General features: G+C 43.5%; 1 protein-coding gene across 5 annotated transcripts in view; it reads left to right on the top strand.

The window, feature by feature from the left end:
* The window catches only part of LOC115104075 (junction plakoglobin-like), a 79,091-nt gene that overhangs the window by 35,627 nt on the left and 21,782 nt on the right, over nt 1-21,682 (top strand). For all 5 annotated transcript variants that reach the window (XM_029625254.2, XM_065006425.1, XM_029625255.2 and 2 more), the window contains 3 exons: nt 16,548-16,602; nt 17,216-17,380; nt 17,822-18,075. In XM_029625254.2, the coding sequence (XP_029481114.2) occupies nt 16,587-16,602; nt 17,216-17,380; nt 17,822-18,075 (435 nt within the window). In that variant the 5' untranslated portion in view covers nt 16,548-16,586. The remainder of the gene's footprint in view (nt 1-16,547; nt 16,603-17,215; nt 17,381-17,821; nt 18,076-21,682) is intronic.

Here is a 21,682-nt window from a genome sequence, read left to right as displayed (position 1 = left end):
TCAGTAGAAACCACATTTGTTTAAGCAAGTCAGTCATATCAGCTCTGTGTTTCTAAGTAAATGAGGCTGAATTAACTGTTTCGCTGCCAGACAAGGCTCCACTGATAGCCAGTTGTAGCAGTGGTAAGGTGTTGGGACTACTGTTAGGACTCTGCTGTAGGGACAGCTTTATGTAGGCCCTGACAGTTTGTGGGCACCGTTTGTCACCGTTATAGTGTGGGGGTTTGCCCCACCAAGATTTACATGCTAAAATCGCCACTGAACATGAAACATGAAATCCATTTCCTCTCCAACAACACTCTCCCACTCAGCATTCTACTCGGGTGAAGTTATTGACGGATGTGTTTATTTTATTCCTGTAGCAGACTTTCAAGGTTTCATTTTTCGCAATAAACTTGTTGCAGTGGACCATAGCTTTGGCCTTGGCTGAACAGACAGTACAGTCGGAGGCTAGTGTTTTGAAAAGCATAATTGGCTGAATATATTCCACAAACCGGGCATCAACTCCTTCGAGTTTTCATGCTCTTTAATTTGCATTTTATGTTTCGCACAGTTGCGCAGGTTTATCCCTCTTTAATTTGCTACTGTTGAGTGTACCTCATTTCGTTTCCATAACTGCTTGTCCAACGGCAGTTTAGCAAACCAAACACAGGCTATCGTTCAGTATCCATTCTTCCATACTCTGATTCTCAGCACCCTCATGTAGAGTATTTCTCAAAACTATGATTAGCTTAGCTTGCAGACTCATAACGAGCGAAGGAGGCGTTGATAAGGCAATGATGACGGAAGTCTTGTTAGGCTCAAATACGTTTTGCATTCATTAATTAGCGAGCTTCCTAGGGATTAATTCCCTCTCCGTGTCCCATGTGCAGAGCTTGTCGAGATGAGAGGGATTGTTCTATTTGCCGCCTCAGCTTGCCTCTCAGGATCACCAGTCACCGCCATGCTGGCACATATCCGTCATCCCAGGGCCGTTACGCGACTCCCTCCCTCCTCTCAGCACTGCTAATAGCAGCGGATTACTGAAGACTGAAGATGAAAAGGCTTTCATTCCCCACAGAGGCGTGTGCGTGTGCGTGTGTGTGCGTGTGTGTGTGTGTGTGTGTGTGTGTGTGTGTGTGTGTGTGTGTGTGTGCGCGCTTGTGTGCGTGCGTGCATGGCTGACTTGGTTATCCTGTTGTACTGAAACTGCTGTGCTGGGATACAGGCAGGAGATAAGTGGAGGTATTTTCTTTCAGCATCCACCTTCCCACACCTCATTAGCCAACAAGGCATCAAAGGTGCACACAAAAAAATGCATCCCGATTTCCAATGATTTTTATAGTCTAAATTTAGATTCTAATACCGCTGCTGAATTGACGCCAGCCGTCATTTCATGACTGTTTTCAGAAGTGGATGATAATAGGATTTTTCACTTTCGATAATCACCCTGTAGCTCTGTTTTTCTCAAATCTTTGGTGGCTGTTTGAAGTTGCGGGATGCATCGCTCAACTGCTTAAAGCCAGACTGTCTGTCTGTCTGCCTGGTATCTTTGAATTGAGCCACCAGTTTCAGGACCTTTTGAAGTCTTTAGAACAGAAAGCTGCAGTTGTTGTTTTTTTGCCAACGTTAAGTAGCCCATTGGGGGAACATTACGATTCTTGACAAAAAGTCGGAAATAGTTTTTCACACTTCATTAAAAAGTCTCCTCTTGATGTTCCCTCAGTCTAGTGGATGAGTCTGGCTGGGAACTGGAACTGGGTGCATTCTGAAAAATGGCCAACTAATTAATTCATGACACTGTCGTGACAGGATCCATTTGTTACCTGGCCTTCAAACGTTTGGCCGAGTTGGTGTCTCTTTACCTTATCTATGCGGGGCACAGCACTTGCCAGTGCATTTTAAGATTAGGAGAAAGGGATAGAAAATAAGTTGTTCCTCTTTGGGGGCATGTGAGGTTAGGCATGTCCTTTTGTGAACCTGAAAAAGCAGTTTTCGGGTCTCTTCTTTGACCTGTATCCTCATCCCCCTTGTGCTCGGGTTCCTTGTGAGCTGAGCCCACTTACGTGGGGCGGCAGGGTAGCCTAGTGGTTAGAGCGTTGGACTAGTAACCGAAAGGTTGGAAGTTCAAATCCCCGAGCTGACAAGGTACAAATCTGTCGTTCTGCCCCTGAACAGGCAGTTAACCCACTGTTCCTAGGCCGTCATTGAAAATAAGAATTTGTTCTTAACTGACTTGCCTAGTTAAATAAAGGTAAAATAAAAAATAAAATAAAAAACGTGGCAGATATGAGATAATTAGCCAGTCATGTGAGACAACGCTACTACTCTTACTGGAACAAAGTCTCTGTAAAAGAAATAATTGACTGTCCTTTTGGTCAGCTTTTATTTATTCTGTTTCTCACATTTGACCCGCTTTGTAGTTTGTTGCACACTAAGTTCTTACGCCAACTCATTATTACAGAAAGGTATTCCTAAAGCTCCTTTGAACAAACCAAACTCATCACCTTGATCGTGCTTGTGTGAAGGGCAGTTCTTTTGAACAAACTGAATAAAAGTGAGAGCAAAAGGTCCTGGCTATAATGTCTTGGTTAGTTGGTCCAATACAATAGACCATAATTCCTTTCCATCTGGTCAGTCCCATCATTCCATTGAAATCCATAGAAAGTTCACCACTAGCAAGGACGTTTTTTTGTTGTGCTCAAATCATTTCTCACCCTCCGCGACTCACTTGGAAACTTTCTTATGACACCTGGCCCTTGGCTGAGCTTTAAAGATATACTGCATAGAGCTGAGCTATGACACAAATTAGCCTAAACCCTGCTGTTACCTCTGAGTTTGAATGCTAGTCCATGCTGCGCTCGTTCACATGGAAACATGACATCTACTAATTCCCAACATTCTCCTATCCTATTCTGTGAGTGCACCATGTTTAATCACCTCATCGATCTCCATAAGTACATTAGTGACATCATTTCAGTTAATGATCACCCGCCATCCTCCAATGATCAGTCTGTATTGATTGATGATTAGTCATATTAGATCATCTACCCTATGGAGTTTGTTAACTACTGAGTGTAGCCACTTGCAGAGGATGAGCTGATTCAGCTAGACTCATTTTTTAAATATATTTTTTCTTATTTCACCTTTATTTAATCAGGTAGGCCAGTTGAGAACATTATTAAAAATCCTAAATTACTTGGAATGATCATTTCGAGATATTCCTACAGATCTAGCCTACCTATACAAGTGCATACACCATTTCCAGTTCTCTGCTGCCAATGACTGAAACTTATATCTCCCTCTCTAACTTTAAGCATCAGCTGTCAGAGCAGCTTTACCGTTCACTGTACCTGTACACAGCCCATCTGTAAATAGCACACCCAACTACCTCATCCCCATATTGTTATTTATTTATTTTTTGCTCTTTTGCACCCCACCCCATCATCTGCACATCTATCACTCCAGTGTTAATGCTAAATTGTAATTATTTTGCCTCTGTGGCCTATTTATTGCCTTACCTCCCTAATCTTACTACATTTGCACACACTGTACATATATTTTTCTATTGTGTTATTGACTGTACGTGTGTTTATCCCATGTGTAACTCTGTTGTCGCTGAAATGCGAAAACAACAACAAAATGTTGTTGTAATGATGTTGTAGGGGGAAAATCCAGTAATTCTTTATATCCAAATCCATTATAGCCCTTGTTTCAAGTCGTATAGCAACAATTGTGCAAACACAAACGATTTGATTGGAATCTGGATGGATGGGAAGAGAGAGGGAACAGAGAAATGGCGGTTGGGGCAAAGAAAGAAAGAGGTGGTTAATTTTCTGTAAAGTCAGAAAAGGAAAGCATAGAGTTGCCTCTATAATATGTGGGAAAAAATGTGAGGGAGCAAGTGAAGATATTGCTTGTAAAGGCTTTACATATAAAAGACGTCTAGTATACGTCTATCCCTTATAAACAACATCTTCTCTGAGTACGGTTACATGCACACAATAATGTGAGTATTGCGGATAGTCAGATTAATAGAATAGTTTGTTTAAAATGTTTACATGCTTTGCAAGAAGAATGATATTCCTAATAATCCTGTTTACATGGATACATCTGAAATCAGGCTACCTGATGGCACTTTGATAAATGCAGAAAATCACCAATCAAAATAAATGTTCTACCACATGCGATTTTTTTGAAGAATATTTGATTCTTCTCAAAAAGTTTGTAAACTATACTGAACAAAAATATCAATGCAACATTTAAGGTGCTGGTCCCATGTTTCATGAGCTGAAGTAAAAGATCCCAGAAATGTTCCATGCGCACAAAAAGCTTATTTCTCTCAAATTTTGTGCACAAATTTGTTTATGTCCCTGTTGGTGAGCATCCTTTGCCAAGATAATCCATCCACCTGACAGGTGTGGCATATCAAGAAGTGGATTATAAGCAGCATGAGCATTACCTTGTGCTGGCCACTCAAACATTTGTTAACAAATTTTGTCACACAAACAGAATGCTACAGATGTCCACATTTTTGAGGGAGCATGCAATTGGCTTGCTGACTGCAGGAATGTCCACAAGAGCTATTGCCAGAGAATTTAATGTTAATTTCTCTGCCATAAACCGCCTTCAACGTCGTTTTAGAGAATTTGGCAGTAGGTCCAACCGGCCTCACAACCACAGACCACGTGTAGCCACGCCAGCCCAGAACCTCCACATCCAGCTTCTTCACCTGCGAGATCATCTGAGACCAGCCACCCGGGCAACTGATAAAACTATAGGTTTGCACAACCGAAGTTTCTGACCGTTTGTGCAGAAATTCTATCTCAGGGAAGCTCATCTGCGTGCCTGTCGTCCTTACCAGGGTCTTGACCTGACTGCAGTTCGGCGTTGTAACTGACTTCAGTGGGCAAATGCTCACATTCGATGACCACTGGCACGCTGGAGAAGTGTTCTCTTCGCAGATGAATCCCGGGTTTCAACTGTACCGGGCAGATGGTAGTGCTAAAGAGGTAGGCTCGCTCGGCTGGTGCTAGCACACGCATATGAAATACACAGCTGGAACGCCAATGAAAGTGTTCATATGTGCTCATAATTTCAAAGATTGCTTCGAAAACCAGATGTGTTAATCGGCGTTATAATTACTTCAATGTTGACCTTACGCCGACTAAGACTAGCAGGGTAAGGTGTTTACATGACTATTGCATAATCTGCCTACTTGACATACACAGTAATGCTTTCATATTAAACTGATTATGTAAATGTACTCACTGTGAGGAATAAGAAACTCCAGTAGCAAAAAAGTACTTTCCCTGAACTGAACCAGCTACTCTCTTTAAAAGCCTTTCATCATGCAGTGCAGTGTTGCTGTGGAATCAACATGTTCTTTTCAAGCCAATGTCTTATATGGAATACTAAAGTGTATAATTAAGCCTTCATCTTCACAGGTGGGAGTAGAACAAAGTTAACCATCAAGACACTGATCTAAGGCCAGTTTTACATTTTATATCATAGTTAAGGTTTAAAATTGGAGGAGTGCAAGATGATTCTAGATTACCTAGGCTGTGACTTGACAGTAATGCAGTTTTTCTATTCTGATCGTGGAGTTCTGATCATGGAATTCCAAACACAACATGCGTTTACACCTACATGTACAGTTGAAGTCGGAAATGTACATACACTTTAGCCAAATACATTTAAACTCAGTTTTTCACAATTCCTGACATTTAATCCTAGTAAAATTTAGGTCAGTTAGGATCACCACTTTATTTTAAGAATGGGAATTGTCAGAATAATAGCAAAGAGAATGATTTATTTATTTCATCACATTCCCAGTGGGTCAGAAGTTTACATACACTCAATTAGTATTTGGTAGCATTGCCTTTAAATTGTTTAACTTGGGTCAAACATTTCGGGTAGCCTTCCACAAGCTTCCCACAATAAGTTGGGTGAATTTTGGCCCATTCCTCCTGACAGAGCTGGTGTAGTCAGGTTTATAGGCCTCCTTGCTCGCATATGATTTTTCAATTCTGCCCACAAATGTTCTATAGGATTGAGGTCAGGGCTTTGTGATGGCCACTCCAATACATTGACTTTGTTGTCCTCAATCCATTTTGACACAACTTTGGATGTAGGCTTGGGTCATTGTCCATTTGGAAGACCCATTTGCGACCAAGCTGACCTGACTGATGTCTTGAGATGTTGCTTCAATATATCCACATCATTTTCCTACCTTATGATGCCATGTATTTTGTGAAGTGTACCAGTCCCTCCTGCAGCAAAGCACCCCCACAACATGATGCTGCCACCCCCATGCTTCACGGTTGGGATTGTGTTCTTCGGCTTGTAAGCCTCCCCATTTTTTCCTCCAAACATAATGATGGTCATTATGCCCAAACAGTTCTATTGTTGTTTCATCAGACCAGAGGACATTTCTCCAAAAAGTACGATCTTTGTCCCGATGTGCAGTTGCAAACCATAGTCTGGGTTTTTATGGCGGTTTTGGAGCAGTGGGTTCTTCCTTGCTGAGCAGCCTTTCCGGTTATGTCGATATAGGACTCGTTTTACTTTGGATATAGATACTTTTGTACCTGTTTCCTCCAGCATCTTCACAAGGTCCCTTGCTGTTGTTCTGTGATTGATTTGCACTTTTCACACCAAAGTACGTTCATCTCTAGGAGACAGAACGCGTCTCCTTCCTGAGCAGTATGAGGGCTGCGTGGTCCCATGATGTTTATACTTGCGTACTGTCACGGCCCCTCCTCTGCAGTGCAGGGGCGGTTCCTCCTGCAGGCAGAGGGTCATTAGTGATTGGAGTCACCTGGGCTCAGGGTATTTAAACCGCTTCACTAATCACTCTTGTCTCTCTCGCTGCTCCTCCAGGTATGATCCTGTTTTGTTTGGTCCTTTGTAGTTTTGCATAGTTTTCACTCAGTCATTCACACACAGAGATTCACATATCCCTGCACTTTACATACACCTTACATTATGATACTTTCACACCTCATTCCTTTTTCTTTGTTTAAAGTTAATAGTTTGGTTTATAATAAAGAACCTTTTTGATTGGCCCATACCTGTTGTTCGTGTCCCCTCATTTTTGCCACAGGCTATGAGCCGGCCTGTGACAAGTGGGGGCTCATCCGGGATCTGAACCCGGGACCTCTCGCAGTATTGTTTGTACAGATGAACATGGTACCTTCAGGCGTTTGGAAATTGCCCCCAAGGACGAACCAGACATGTGGAGGTCTAAAAAAATAAATCTGAGGTCCTGGCTGATTTCTTTTGATTTTCCCAGTGTGTCAAGCAAAGAGGCACTGAGTTTGAAGGTAGGCCTTGAAATACATCCACAGGTACACCTCCAATTGACTCAAATGATGTCTGTAATGATGTCTGTAAATGTGTCCACCATGTCCACATTGAGTCCGGATTCCCTTTTCCCATGCTATATTCAAATTCCCAATGTGCATTCTGCAAATGGTGGAATAGGCTAAACATGAAAATAACACAACACCAACTTGTAGCTAGCTAACTACTGTAGCTAACTAGCCAGCTGTAGCTAGCTAACTACTGTAACTAACTAGCCAGCTGTAGCTAGCTAGCAAGCAAAGCTAAAAGGATTGCAGACACATGCCTTTACATTCTTGGAACGTAATTTCCTCAAACATTTTAAAGGTGTCTCTTGTTCCCAAAGCACAAGTTATCTGGAGACTTGTGGGCAGAGTCTTGATGAAGTCGCCCACAATATGCGCTTTCGGTAGCCTGATAACATCTAGACTGAGGAGAAATTGGCACACAATATATCCCTGATCTGAACAAAGTCAGACTACAATGCGACCTGTCTTGTCAATGCAATCTTTGTATTCTGATAGAAGAAGTTGCATGTACAGTGCATTCGGAAAGTATTCAGACCCCTTGACTTTTTCCACATTTTGTTACGTTACAGCCTTATTCTAAAATGGATTAAATAAAACATTTTCCTCATCAATCTACAAACAATACCCATAATGGCAAAGCGAAAAAAGTTTTTTTAGAAATGTTTAAAAAAAAAACTTTAAAAAAAAACTGAAATACCTTATTTACATAAGTATTCGAACCCTTTGCTATGAGACTCGAAATTGAGCTCAGGTGCATCCTGTTTCCATTGATCATCCTAGAGATGTTTCTACAACTTGATTAGAGTCCTCCTGTGGTAAATTTAATTGATTCGACATGATTTGGAAAGGCACACAGCTATCTATATGAGGTCCCACAGTTGACTGTGCATGTCAGAGCAAAACCAAGCTATGAGGTTTGAAGGAATTGTCCGTAGAGCTCAGAGACAGGATTGTGTCGAGGCATAGATCTGGGGAAGGGTACCAAAACATTTCTGCAGCACTGAATGTCCCCCAAGAACACAGTGGCCTCCATCATCCTTAACTGGAAGAAATTTGGAACCACAGACTCTTCCTAGACCTGGCCGCCCGGCGAAACTGAGCAAACTGTGGAGAAGGGCCTTGGTCAGGGTGGTGAGAAACAAGATTGTCTGGTCCGATGAATTCAAGATTAAACTCTTTGGCCAGAATGCCAAGCGTCACGTCTGGAGGAAACCTGGCACCATCCCTACGGTGAAGCAAGGTGGGGGCAGCATCATGCCTTGGGGATGTTTTCATCGGCAGGGACTGGGAGACTAGTCAGAATCGAGGGAAAGATGAACGGAGCAGAGTACAGAGAGATCCTTGATGAAAAACTGCTCCAGAGTGCTCAGAACCTCAGACTGGGGTGAAGGTTCACATTCCAACAGGACATCTACCCTAAGCACACAGCCAAGACAACACAGGACTGGCTTCTGGACAAGTCTCTGAATGTCCTTGAGTGACCCAGCCAGAGCCCGGACTTGAACCCGATCGAATATCTCTGGAGAGACCTGCAAATAGCTGTGCAGCGACGCTCCCCATCCAACCTGACAGAGCTTGAGAGGATCTGCAGAGAAGAATGGGAGAAACTCCCCAAATACAGGTGTGCCAAGCTTGTAGCACCAGATTTGATGCTGTTAATTGTTGCCAAAGATGCTTCAACAAAGTATTGAGTAAAGGGTCTGAATTCTTATGTAAATGTGATATCTTTTTCTTTCTAAATGTGCAAATAAATGTTAGGTGTGTAGATTGATGAGGATTTTTTTTTATTGAATCCATCTTAGAATAAGGCAGTAACGTAACAAAATGTGGAAAAAGTCAATGGGTCTAAATACTTTCTGAATGCACTGTAAATGTCATGTGTAGACACAGCCCTAGACTTCTATAGATGCATTTAAAGGCATATTTCAGGCCAAATCTATATTTGGGTCGAATTACCCTTACCTTGAGTTGTGTCTGAAGCCCCATGGTGTCAGGCCACAGCCAGGAGTTAGCATATTAGGAGTTCCTGGGCTGGCGTGGTTACACATGGTCTGCGATTGTAAGGTTGGTTGGACGTACTGCCAAATTCTCTAAAACGACGTTAGAGGCAGCTAATGGTCGAGAAATGACTTTTCTTGTCCCCCGCACAAGGTGCACCTGTGTAATGGTCATGCTGTTCAATCAGCTTCTTGATATGCCACATCTGTCAGGTGGATGGATTATCTAGGCAATGGAGACATGCTCACTAACAGGGATGTCAACAAATGTGTGCACAAAATGTGAGAGAAAAAAGCTTGTTGTGCATATGGAACATTTCTGGGATCTTTTATTTCAGCTCATGAAACATAGAACCAACATTTTACACATTAAACTGGAACTTTTTACTCATGTAGTCGCACTATTTTTCTGTTCTATGCTGTAAAATGTACAATAAAGTTTTATTGTATTCCATTGGGCACTCACAGATTGATTACCAGAGCTGTGAACAAACTCAACAGTGGCTTAATTGAACTATCAGAGCATTGGAATATTTGCTTAATACTGCAAAAATAGTCGTTTTAAGTGTTTTTGAAGAAGTTTGGGCTTGTAGTGCAGCATTGCTAACATCGTTTTGGCTGTTTACATTCATGAATTTTAACGAAGTTGGAAGGACAAAAGCAGAACTCTGCACAGCATCCACGCTCCAAACTAATTTGCAGCTCAGTGTGATAGTTTCTCTGGAGCTCAGTGTGATGGTTTCTCTAAAATACACAAGGTTGCTAACTCGCCGCCGTGGCAGAAGTAACTAATGGATTCTTGTGGATTCTGTCAGCATGGCCTTCAGACAACTCAGGTAAGGGTAATTCGACTCAAATATAAATTTGACCTGATCTATCCCTTTAAGTGACATGTGAGCTGCTGTCAGGGTGATGGTGACAGAAGGGTGTTGTAAACACCTGAATTATTTAGGTTGGGAGGACAAAAGCAGAACTCTGCACAGCGTCCACTCTCCAAACTCATTTGCAGCTCAGTGAGATGGTTTCTCTGGAGCTCAGTGTGGCGGTTTCTCTGGAGCTCAGTGAGATGGTTTCTCTGGAGCTCAGTGAGATGGTTTCACTGGAGCTCAGTGTGGTAGTTGTGTCTCCACTGGAATACTTAGGTCAACCTGACCTATCAAAGTACAAAATGTTACTGTTAGCTCCTCACAGGTCTAGGAACAGTGGGTGAATAGAGCAACTGGGAGGGCACAACAATAGGAACAGCACTAGCACATTTGCAAAGGTCTGAGAACAGTGGGAGAGTGTCAGTGAGCTTAGAATAACAGCAGCAGCAGCACCTTTTCACAGGTCTAGGAACAGTGGCAGAGCATTGTGGAGGGAACAACAGGGCCATCCCTAGGCATAAGTGGCATAAGCGACCGCTTAGGTTCCCGCACCTTTTATGGGGGAGGGGAACGCAGTCATGGTCTCAACTTACTTTTGAGAGTTAGAATAGTAGAATACACAAGGTGCAGTTTATAAATTTGGTTGTGCATAAACAGTTTATCTCTTGTAATGTCAGTCACTGATAGTCACTCAATTTGCCCATGTCAGCTAAGATTTTTTTGATTGGTAAGTTAGTCTAGACAGCTATCTAAACGTGTACTAATCGTGGTCTCAATTAACGACTGGTCATGTAGGGCACGTGCCCAGGAGCCCTGACCTCCAGGGGGCCCCCATTCATTTGATTAGTCACTCTCTCTCAGATAGCATAACATGGCTTAAGTCATGGCAAAATGTGTAGAATTGCAGGGAATGAACTCTAAAACATGTTTTGTCACTGCACCGTCAAGAGTTGAGCCACTAAAATGATTCCCTGCAGGGTGGAGGGGATGGGGGCAACAATTGTTCACTTAAGGCCCCAAAAGCGTAGGGCTTGCCCTGGGGAACAACAACGTAGAAATATAATTAACAACAGCAACAGCAACAGCAGTAGCTTTTCAAAAGTCTGAGATCAGTAGCACAGATCGGGGGGAAGGAAAGTTGGGAACACTGTCTGGGTTTGTAATTGGAGGGCGACCGGCGGGGGGGAGTGACGGTGTCATCAGATCCAGTCCAGGAATTTGGCAAACATGGCGTGTCTGCAGCCGACTGTGATGCCAAATAAACGTCCACTGCTTTCATTTGCATGGCCCGGTGTGTATAGCGATTAGAGAGTTAGAGAGAGAGAGACTGTCATCTCATTATCAGATCCCGGAGATGAGTCAGTCATGGAGAGACGGGGTGACCGTTGACCTTGTCTGCACACACACACACACACACACACACACACACACACACACACACACACACACACACACTGTCACTCACCCACACACATTTTGATCCAGAGTGAAGTATAAGTACCAAGGACCCGTGAGTCAGTCACCAATACATTTGTGTGTCATGAACATCAATACGTCTTACACACATACAAACACATCGCACACAATCTGTTGACCTGCGACTTACAAACGAAAACACACATACGCAGACTGCCAAACTTGCACAGGCCCTTGAGGTCAGATGGAAGAAGGCAGATCCGCTGGTGTATCATTGTTCAGCTGTGCGCCGTACAAAAACATCCTTCCTGAGCCTGAGAGCCCTGGCAACAGCAGCCTTGATGTGTGTGTGAGTGAAAGAGAGAAAGAGAGAAGGAGAGAAATTGATATGTGAGATGAATACAAGAGAGAAGTAGATACATACAAGGAGAGAAGCCAAGAATTATTGAGAAAGCACGCAGGGAACTTATAAAGGTGAAAGAAAGAATGGGATATAGAGAAAAGGAAAGTGAAAAAGAGATTACGTGAATATAATCATGACCTTCACTGGGACAATGGACAGAAAACAGGAATTTCCTCTCTTCTGCTCTTTCCTGCCCTGGTTATTTCTGTCCTTGACCTATGAGGATACACACGTATACACACACACACACACACACACACATTTAATACTCTTCAAAGCAACAGATCAAGATTAAACCCAGCAGTACGTGTGTATAGCCTACTTTAAATAGTATCACGGTTGTATTCTAATGTGAAAGGAAATAAAAAAAATATCCTTCTCTTTCTAAATCAGAGAGCAGGGTTAAAAGAGGTTTTTGCCCTTTGAACCAAACCAAAGCCTTCAGATAAACTGAATGAACATTAATGAAGAAGGTTCATCTAAGAGTAATATACTAACCGTGTATTATTTAATTATGTCAAGGCAGTTCTGTAAAAAGCCATTTTGAATTCCACCAGTGTTTTTAAGTGCTTTTTAATTAACTCAATATCATCCCTGGCCACCTTTGGCTAGACCAACTGGCTCTTGGGGCGTGTGTGTGTGTGTGTGTGTGCGTGTGAGTGTGTGCGTGTGTGCGTGCGTGCATCGACATGAGACACTCCATGGCCAGTTTGATTAATGACTTGGTGGAAAACAGGCTCTGTGGCATCATAACAACAACAATTAAAAAAGCTATTTCCCAGAAGCCTTGTGTGTGTCCCAGCGACAGTGAGAGAATGGTGGAGTTGTTTTTTATCTTCTCCAGAGTAAATGGAGAATGAGAGAGAGAGAGAGAGAGAGACTAGAGAGGAACAGAGGTTTGGAAAGAGAAAAAAGGGAAAAAACATTTGAAGGAAAAGTTATTTTTTAATAGAGGGTTGAAGGAACGATTGAGAAAATACAACCTAGAGAGTTTAATGGTGTGGCTGAAAGTGATCAAAGAGATTGGGTGTCCTTGGAGAGAGAACATGAGGGATGGATTGAAATAGAGAAAGGAAAAAGAGGTTGTGAGAAAAAGGCGTGTCCGTAGAGATTGCAGAAACAAACTTAAGAATGACGGCTTCTGTCAAAAACACCCTTGTGCTAAAGAGAATTGTCAGTTTGTCTTAGTGGAGGTTTCTAAATGTTTTATATAGAGAACTAACATTCAGGTTTTTTTCTCTCAAGGTGCCGCTGAACATCGAACGGTAAACCTGAGAAAATGGCTTTCTGAAAGCCTGTTGTGACAGTCCAAATGTCCAAATCTGCTTCTGTTTTCATGTCACCCTGCCATTTTGTGTCAGACAGACAGGCTGCATTATCTCTTAGTGTGGGTGCGGATCGAGGCCCTCGCTCATTGGCTCTATGGGTGATTGTGTGGTTGGTGTGGAAACTGGAGGTCTTTCATCTACCTGTCAGTCACACGGAACACTTCATTACGTCGTGAAGGGGGTGATGATGAAATGTATGAGCCGTTTTCCATGCCTGGAGAAAAGCAGTTACGCTTTGCTCATTTGTTTTGTTCTCCGTCTGCCTTCCAGTCAGTTTAAGTTCAGTTAAAGAGAGTGTATCTGTCATCATTTGTTAGCAATTTCTCATTCGGAATGGAGAAAATGTGGTTTATATGCAGGCTAGCATAATGAGTTTTAGATATCTCGCTTCGAACAAGATTAGTATCAGATGCATATACAGTTGAAGTCGGAAGTTTACATACACCTTAGCCAAATACATTTAAACTCAGTTTTTCACAATTCCTGACATTTAATCCTAGTAAAAATTCCCTGTCTTAGGTCAGTTAGGATCATCACTTTATTTTAAGATTGTGAAATGTCAGAATGATAGTAGAGAGAATCATTTATTTCAGCTTTGATTTCTTTCATCACATTCCCAGTGGGTCAGAAGTTTACATACACTCAATTAGTTTTTGGTAGCATTGCCTTTAAATTGTTTAACTTGGGTCAAACATTTGAGGTAGCCTTCCACAAGCTTCCCACAATAAGTTGAATGTATTTTGGCTCATTCCTCCTGACAGAGCTGCTGTAACTGAGTCAGGTTTGTAGGCCTCCTTGCTCGCACACTTTTTTAGTTCTGCAAAACACATTTTCTATAGGATTGAGGTCATGGCTTTGTGATGGCCACTCCAATACCTTGACTTTGTTGTTCTTAAGCCATTTTGCCATTTTACTTTGGAAGTATGCTTGGGGTCATTGTCCATTTGGAAGACCCATTTGCGACCAAGCTTTAACTTTCTGACTTGATGTCTTGAGATGTTGCTTCAATATATCCACATAATTTTCCCACCTTATGATTCCATCTATTTTGTGAAGTGCACCAGTCCCTCCTGCAGCAAAGCACCCACACAACATGATGCTGCCACCCCCGTGCTTCACGGATGGGATTGTGTTCTTTGGCTTGCAAGCCTCCCCATTTATTCCTCCAAACATAATGATGGTCATTATGGCCAAACAGTTCTATTTTTGTTTCATCAGACCAGAGGACATTTCTCCAAAAAGTACGATCTTTGTCCCCATGTGCAGTTGCAAACCGTAGTCTCTTTTTTTTATGGCGGTTGTGGAGCAGTAGCTTCTTCCTTGCTGAGCGGCCTTTCAGATTACATCGTTATAGGACTCGTTTTACTGTGGATATAGATACTTTTGCACCTGTTTCCTCCAGCATCTTCACAGGGCCCTTTGTTGTTGTTCTGGGATTGATTTGCACTTTTCGCACCAAAGTACGTTCATCTCTAGGAGACAGAGATCTCCTTCCTGAGCAGTATGACGGCTGCGTGGTCCCATTATGTTTATACTTGTGTACTATTGTTTGTACAGATGAACGTGTTACCTTCAGGCGTTTTTAAATTGCTCCCAGGGATGAACCAGACTTGATTTGATTTTCCCATGATGTCAAGCAAAGAGGCACTGAGTTTGAAGGTAGGCCTTGAAATACATCCACAGGTACACCTCCAATTGACTCAAATTATGTCTGTAATGATGTCTGTCAGAAGCTTCTAAAGCCATGACATAATTTTCTGGAATTTTCCAAGCTGTTTAAAGGCACAGTCAACTTAGTGTATGTAAACTTCTGACCCACTGGAATTGTGATACAGTGAGCTATAAGTGAAATAATCTGTCTGTAAACAATTGTTGGAAAAAATGACTTATGTCATTGCACAAAGTACATGTCCTAACCGACTTGCCAAAACTATAGTTTGTTAACAAGAAATTTGTGGAGTGGTTGAAAAACTAGTTTTAATCACTCCAACCTAAGTGTATGTAAACTTCTGACTTCAGCTGTACATGGACAGTGGACATACACCGCACACACAGACACACTCATATTGTGCTCCACACAACCACACATTCCAAGTAGCCTAGGTCACTCGCTCATGCATTTATCACTTTGTTTTATATGCTGCTCAGTAAGTGGTTAGCAAATAGATCTGAGCTATTTGGCAGAATGGCCAATTCAGACATTGATTAGCCACGAGGAGAGAAGAAAAACAAGATTTCCCACCCAAAATTAGGGTCGATAATTGATTAAGCGCCTTCCAGCGAGTACTTTGCAGCTATTTACATCAGCGACAAACATGCAGAAAAGCTCTCTGATGTCTCTTGGGGAATTTTTGTCACAAACAGCAGGGGACAATGCTCTTTCCCATAATGCATTTGGATTATTCCTCTGCAACACCACCGCCAGCCTCCTCCCTCTGTCGCTCATCTCCACCATTGGCCTAATTATAGTCATGAATTAAGCATTGTTCTGCGAACGGAAAGGAGAAACCTTTTCAGGGAGTGACGCTCACCACTTCTTAAATGTCACCGTCCCCCCCCCCCCCCCAACACCCGCCCTGCAGTAGTTGGGCCGGGCTGTACCGTAGGGACAGGATATGTCTGTCCCAGTTACGCCACTCTCAGTCCTTACTGTCGTGCTGCACAAACTTTGTTTGATTTTATGGGGACGCACAAACTTAGTTCGATTTTATGGGGGCACTTAATATTATGTTGACATTAATTTGACATTTTACATTGTTTGGAGTGTCCAGTTTAGTTGTGCCTCACTTACATGGGAGCATTGGACTCAATGAAACAAATCAACAGCCAAAGGTGTTTTATGAACTTTTCAGTTGTTACCAGGCAGATAATAGTCTAGTTGTTTATTCAATGAGTTATTACAGTAGATGCTCCAAATTTTTTGGCATCCCGCAGCAATAAGGGCATTGTAATGTATAGTTGCTCTGGATGCATTTGTTTTTGTTTTTCTTCAGATTTATTAGCTCTCTGATGGTCGTTTTCCATTTATGTCATTTAGCAGAAGCCCTTATCCAGAGCGACTTACAGTAGTGATACCAACCCACAACCCTGGCGCTGCAAGGGCCATGGTCTACCAATTGAGCCACACAGGACCATGATTCATGGCCTAATGTTCTCTCTTTCTCTTTTATTTTCCTTTCTTCTAGAAAGTTTTCTCCAAAGGCCAGTTTTGAGAGTGGACAGTGATGATGTCCATGCAAAGTAAGTATTTTGTTAAAGACTCGCTGGCTTCGTTTAATCTGCCAAGAATCATTCTTGATGAACCAAAGTTTGGAGCACTGTGTTTCTGTACCCTAGAAACACACTAGCAACCGTCCACTCAGTGTCCCTTCAGAGTGGCTGAGCATAAGTATAGTGTCTGAATATGGTGCAGAGGGAGACAACAGACCACTAGCTGTCAGTCAATCAATCACACTATTTTTATAGCCTGTTTTACATATCCACTGTGTCACAAGGTTAATCCAGGGTCTAGGATGGTGAAAAGGGATATGTCACTCTTCCAACCCGTCTCCAACCTCTCTCTTTCTCTCTCTCTCTCTCTCTCTCTCTTTCTCTCTCTCTCTCTTTCGCTATCTCTCTCGTTATCTCTCGCTCTCTCTCTCTCGCTCTCTCGCTTGCTCTCTCTCGCTCTCTCTCTCTCTCGCTCTCTCTTTCTCTCTCTCTCTCTCTCTCTCTCTCTTCTCTTTGTCTCTCGCTCTCTCCCCATCTCTCTCTTCTCTCGCTCTCTCCCCATCTCTCTCTCTCCCTCTCTCTCTTCCCTCTCTCTTCTCTCTCTCTCCCTCTCTCTCTCTTCTCTCTCTCCCTCTCCTCACAGTGAACGAGGCAGAGGGGTCAGTGAAGGTGGCCGAGTGGCAGCAGACGTACTACGCCCACGACTCCGGCATCCAATCAGGTGCCACCACCATGCGAGATGATGAGGGCACAGAATACAGCGCCAAGAAGTATGCCGTCACCACCACCTTGTTGGAAAACCCTACAGGTATAAGTTCTCTCTCTCTCTCTCTCTCCCTTTCTCTCATAGTCCCACTTCCCACTCTCTCTTCCCGTCCCTCCCTTTCTCTCTCATTCCAATTTTCCTTCTTGCTCTACTTCTCTTTCAGTCTCTCTACATCTCTCTGTCTGTCTGTACAAATAGGTCAACACTTACTCATTCAATGTCATAATCATGCTGTGATTCACTCACTCGCTCATGCGCCATCACATACGTACACAGGCCAGTTTGGACTGTCCTCATGTCATAAAATAGGCATGATTCTTCTTCTGAAAACTCACTGACTAGGAACTCACTGACTAGGGGCTAGAACAACTTTCAAACTATCACTAGTTTGAAACACTATCTATGGATGTATCTATCACGTATCCAATGATCTCCCCCTCCTCCTCCCTTTCTCCACCCTCTTTCATCCCTCTCTCCCACCAGAGATGGAGGCCCAGTACACCCTGACACGGGCCCAGCGAGTGAGAGCGGCCATGTTCCCAGAGACCCTGGTGGAGGGCGAGGCGGTGCTGTCCACTCAGACTGACCCGGGTCAGCAGACCAACGTCCAGCGGCTAGCTGAGCCCTCGCAGCTCCTCAAGACCGCCATCGTCCACCTCATTAACTACCAGGATGACGCCGAGCTGGCCACTCGCGCCGTGCCCGAGCTCACCAAGCTGCTGGCCGATGATGATGCGGTAACTAACCTCTAAGAGTTAACAAAAAAAACTGAAAACTGAACAAAGCCCAGCTGTTAACGCATGAATGCATTAAACAACACTATTTCCAATGTGCTCCTATTTAAAAAAAATAATAATTTAAAAAAAATCTGATCCTTCAGTATTAATCAGTATTAATAAATTAGTGATGCAGCTAATCAAATAGAAGAGATGGTCTTTGATTTCTAGATTAAAGACATTGCAATGGATGACCTTGTCCCTCCTCCCTCCCTCAACCGCCTCATGCTGCCTGGTGGGAGCAATCTTTGATAAAACTCTAGTGCACTGTTTAAACAAATAGGCTGATTTGGAAATGATTCAGCAAGTGACTATTGTAAGATACATGTGTGTACTATGTGTATCTAATGTACAGTGTCTTCAGAAATGATTCACACCACTTTTACTTAAAATTCATTAAATTGCCTTTTTTTGTTGTCACTGGCCAACACAAAATACCCCCCAAAATGTCAAAGAGGAATTATGTTTTTAGAAATATATATTTTTTTTAAAGGAAAAGCTGAAATGTCTTCAGTCATTAAGTATTCAACCACTTTGCTAAGGCAAGCCTAAATAAGGAGTAAAAGGTTGCTTAACAAGTCACGTAAATTGCATGGACTCTGTATGCAATAATAGTGTTTATCATGATTTTTGAATGACTACCACATCTCTGTCCCGACATACACATACAATGATGTGTAAGGTCCCTCAGTGGAGCAGTGCATTCCACAGATTCAACCACAGTGACCAGGGAAACGCAGACATTGAATATCTGTTTGAGCATGGTGGAGTTTTTAATTACACTTTGGATGGTGTATCAATATACTCAGTCACTACCAAGATAACAGGCGTCCTTCCTAGGGCTGTGGCGGCCATGAAATGTGTCAGACCGTTACTGTCATGCAAAAGGCTGCCGGTCTCATGGTAATTTCCCGTTAATTAACATTAACACGCTTAGCGTCGCCAGGCCTCGACGCGTTCAAGCTGCTGATGCGCGCCTTTGAAACATCTACAATTAACAAGCGCTTCATAAATCTATTTAAAATACACCATCACAACGCATCCATTATTTATTTGAGTCCGTTCTAAATAAACATTATGATATGAAGAAAATGTATTTCAGAAAAACAGAATATGAGTTGGCCTACTGTAGGACTATGTTATTATAATTGTTTGTGTGTATGTGTTGCAAATGTATTTATTGCACTTGATGCATGTCTACTGTGTCTTCCTGTCCTTGGGTCCACACACATCGCAGCGCTTCTTCTTGTTGCTACCGGCTGCAATCTAGAAGGATGATAACACTTACTTTAGGAATTGTACTAACATCTCACTCACTCATTCACATACATTATATAGTTACAACAGGCCAAGGTAAGAGAGTCAGACGCACACAAATGCAACAACATCACTCACACTTACTTCTGGTATTGGAGTTGTTGGTTCTGTGGGTCGGGCGGATGGGGCATCAGCATCCTTCACCTGAATCCTCCTCATGATGGCTCCAGAATCTGGGGTCCTTTGGGATATGGTGCCTCCTCTGGAGCTTCCCTCTGGTCCAATCTGGGTTCAACGCCACCTGGATGACAAACGCGTTGTACACCGAGAAGTCCAGGATGTTGAAGAATATCACAAGTGGCCAGCGTAGGGTTCTTCTTTTGCAGCTGTAGCCAGTCACCATCTTGTCTAAATTGTCCACCCCTCCTTTTGTGGCATTGTAATCAATTATGATTTGCGTTTTTTTATGTTCCTGGCCACAGATTCTCCCATCCCTATGCAGCGTACTCATGAGTTATCGCATGTGATGATGTCAACCCGCATCCCTTGGTTCTTCTCAGGGGCTCCTCCATCTGGCTTCCCCGTACACACTTGCAAGTTCCACGCATATGATGAAGCAGCGTCACAGGCAGCCCAGATCTTGATTCCATATTTTGTTTAGACAGTATGTGCTGCTTGAAAGGGGCAGCGGCCCCTAAATGGCATGACCGGCTCATCAACAGTAACGCTGGGCCCAGGGTTGTAAAATAGGGGAAGGTGGTCCACCCACTCGTCCCACACTGACCTGATAGCAGCTAGCTTGTCTCTCTGCACTGACCTGATAGCAGCTAGCTTGTCTCTCTACACTGACCTGATAGCAGCTAGCTTGTCTCTCTGCACTGACCTGACTGCAGCTAGCTTGTCTCTCTACACTGACCTGACTGCAGCTAGCTTGTCTCTCTGCACTGACCTGACTGCAGCTAGCTTGTCTCTCTACACTGACCTGATAGCAGCTAGCTTGTCTCTCTACACTGACCTGATGGCAGCTAGCTTGTCTCTCTGCACTGACCTGACTGCAGCTAGCTTGTCTTTCTGCACTGACGTGATTGCAGCTAGCTTGTCTCTCTGCACTGACCTGATTGCAGCTAGCTTGTCTCTCTACACTGACCTGATTGCAGCTAGCTTGTCTCTCTGCACTGACCTGATTGCAGCTAGCTTGTCTCTCTACACTGACCTGATGGCAGCTAGCTTGTCTCTCTGCACTGACCTGACTGCAGCTAGCTTGTCTTTCTGCACTGACGTGATTGCAGCTAGCTTGTCTCTCTGCACTGACCTGATTGCAGCTAGCTTGTCTCGCTACACTGACCTGATTGCAGCTAGCTTGTCTCTCTGTACTGACCTGATTGCAGCTAGCTTGTCTTTCTGCACTGACGTGATTGCAGCTAGCTTGTCTCTCTGCACTGACCTGATTGCAGCTAGCTTGTCTCTCTACACTGACCTGTCTCTCTGCACTTGCAGCTAGCTTGTCTCTCTACTGACCTGACCTGATTGACTGCAGCTAGCTTGTCTCTCTGCACTGACCTGACTGCAGCTAGCTTGTCTCTCTACACTGACCTGATGAGCAGCTAGCTTGTCTCTCTACACTGACCTGATAGCAGCTAGCTTGTCTCTCTGCACTGACCTGACTAGCTTGTCTGATTGCACTGACCTGCAGCTAGCTTGTCTCTCTACACTGACCTGACTGCAGCTAGCTTGTCTCTCTGCACTGACCTGACTGCAGCTAGCTTGTCTCTCTACACTGACCTGATAGCAGCTAGCTTGTCTCTCTACACTGACCTGATGGCAGCTAGCTTGTCTCTCTGCACTGACCTGACTGCAGCTAGCTTGTCTTTCTGCACTGACTAGCTTGATTGCAGCTAGCTTGTCTCTCTGCACTGACCTGATTGCAGCTAGCTTGTCTCTCTACACTGACCTGATTGCAGCTAGCTTGTCTCTCTACACTGACCTGATGGCAGCTAGCTTGTCTCTCTGCACTGACCTGACTGCAGCTAGCTTGTCTTTCTGCACTGACGTGATTGCAGCTAGCTTGTCTCTCTGCACTGACACTGACCTGATTGCAGCTTGTCTCTCTGCACTGACTTGTCTTTCTGCACTGAGCTTGATTGCAGCTGACCTGACTGTCTCTCTCTGCACTGACCTGATTGCAGCTAGCTTGTCTCTCTGCACTGACCTGATTGCAGCTAGCTTGTCTCTCTGACCTGACTGCAGCCTTGTCTTGCACTGACTGATTGCTTGTCTCTTCTGCACTGACCTGATTGCAGCTAGCTTGTCT

This window comes from Oncorhynchus nerka, linkage group LG21 (genome assembly GCF_034236695.1).
Source record: "Oncorhynchus nerka isolate Pitt River linkage group LG21, Oner_Uvic_2.0, whole genome shotgun sequence".
Taxonomy (NCBI): domain Eukaryota; kingdom Metazoa; phylum Chordata; class Actinopteri; order Salmoniformes; family Salmonidae; genus Oncorhynchus; species Oncorhynchus nerka.
The sequence above is the reverse complement of the archived record's forward strand: the minus strand, read 5'-3'. Positions and strand labels throughout refer to the sequence as shown.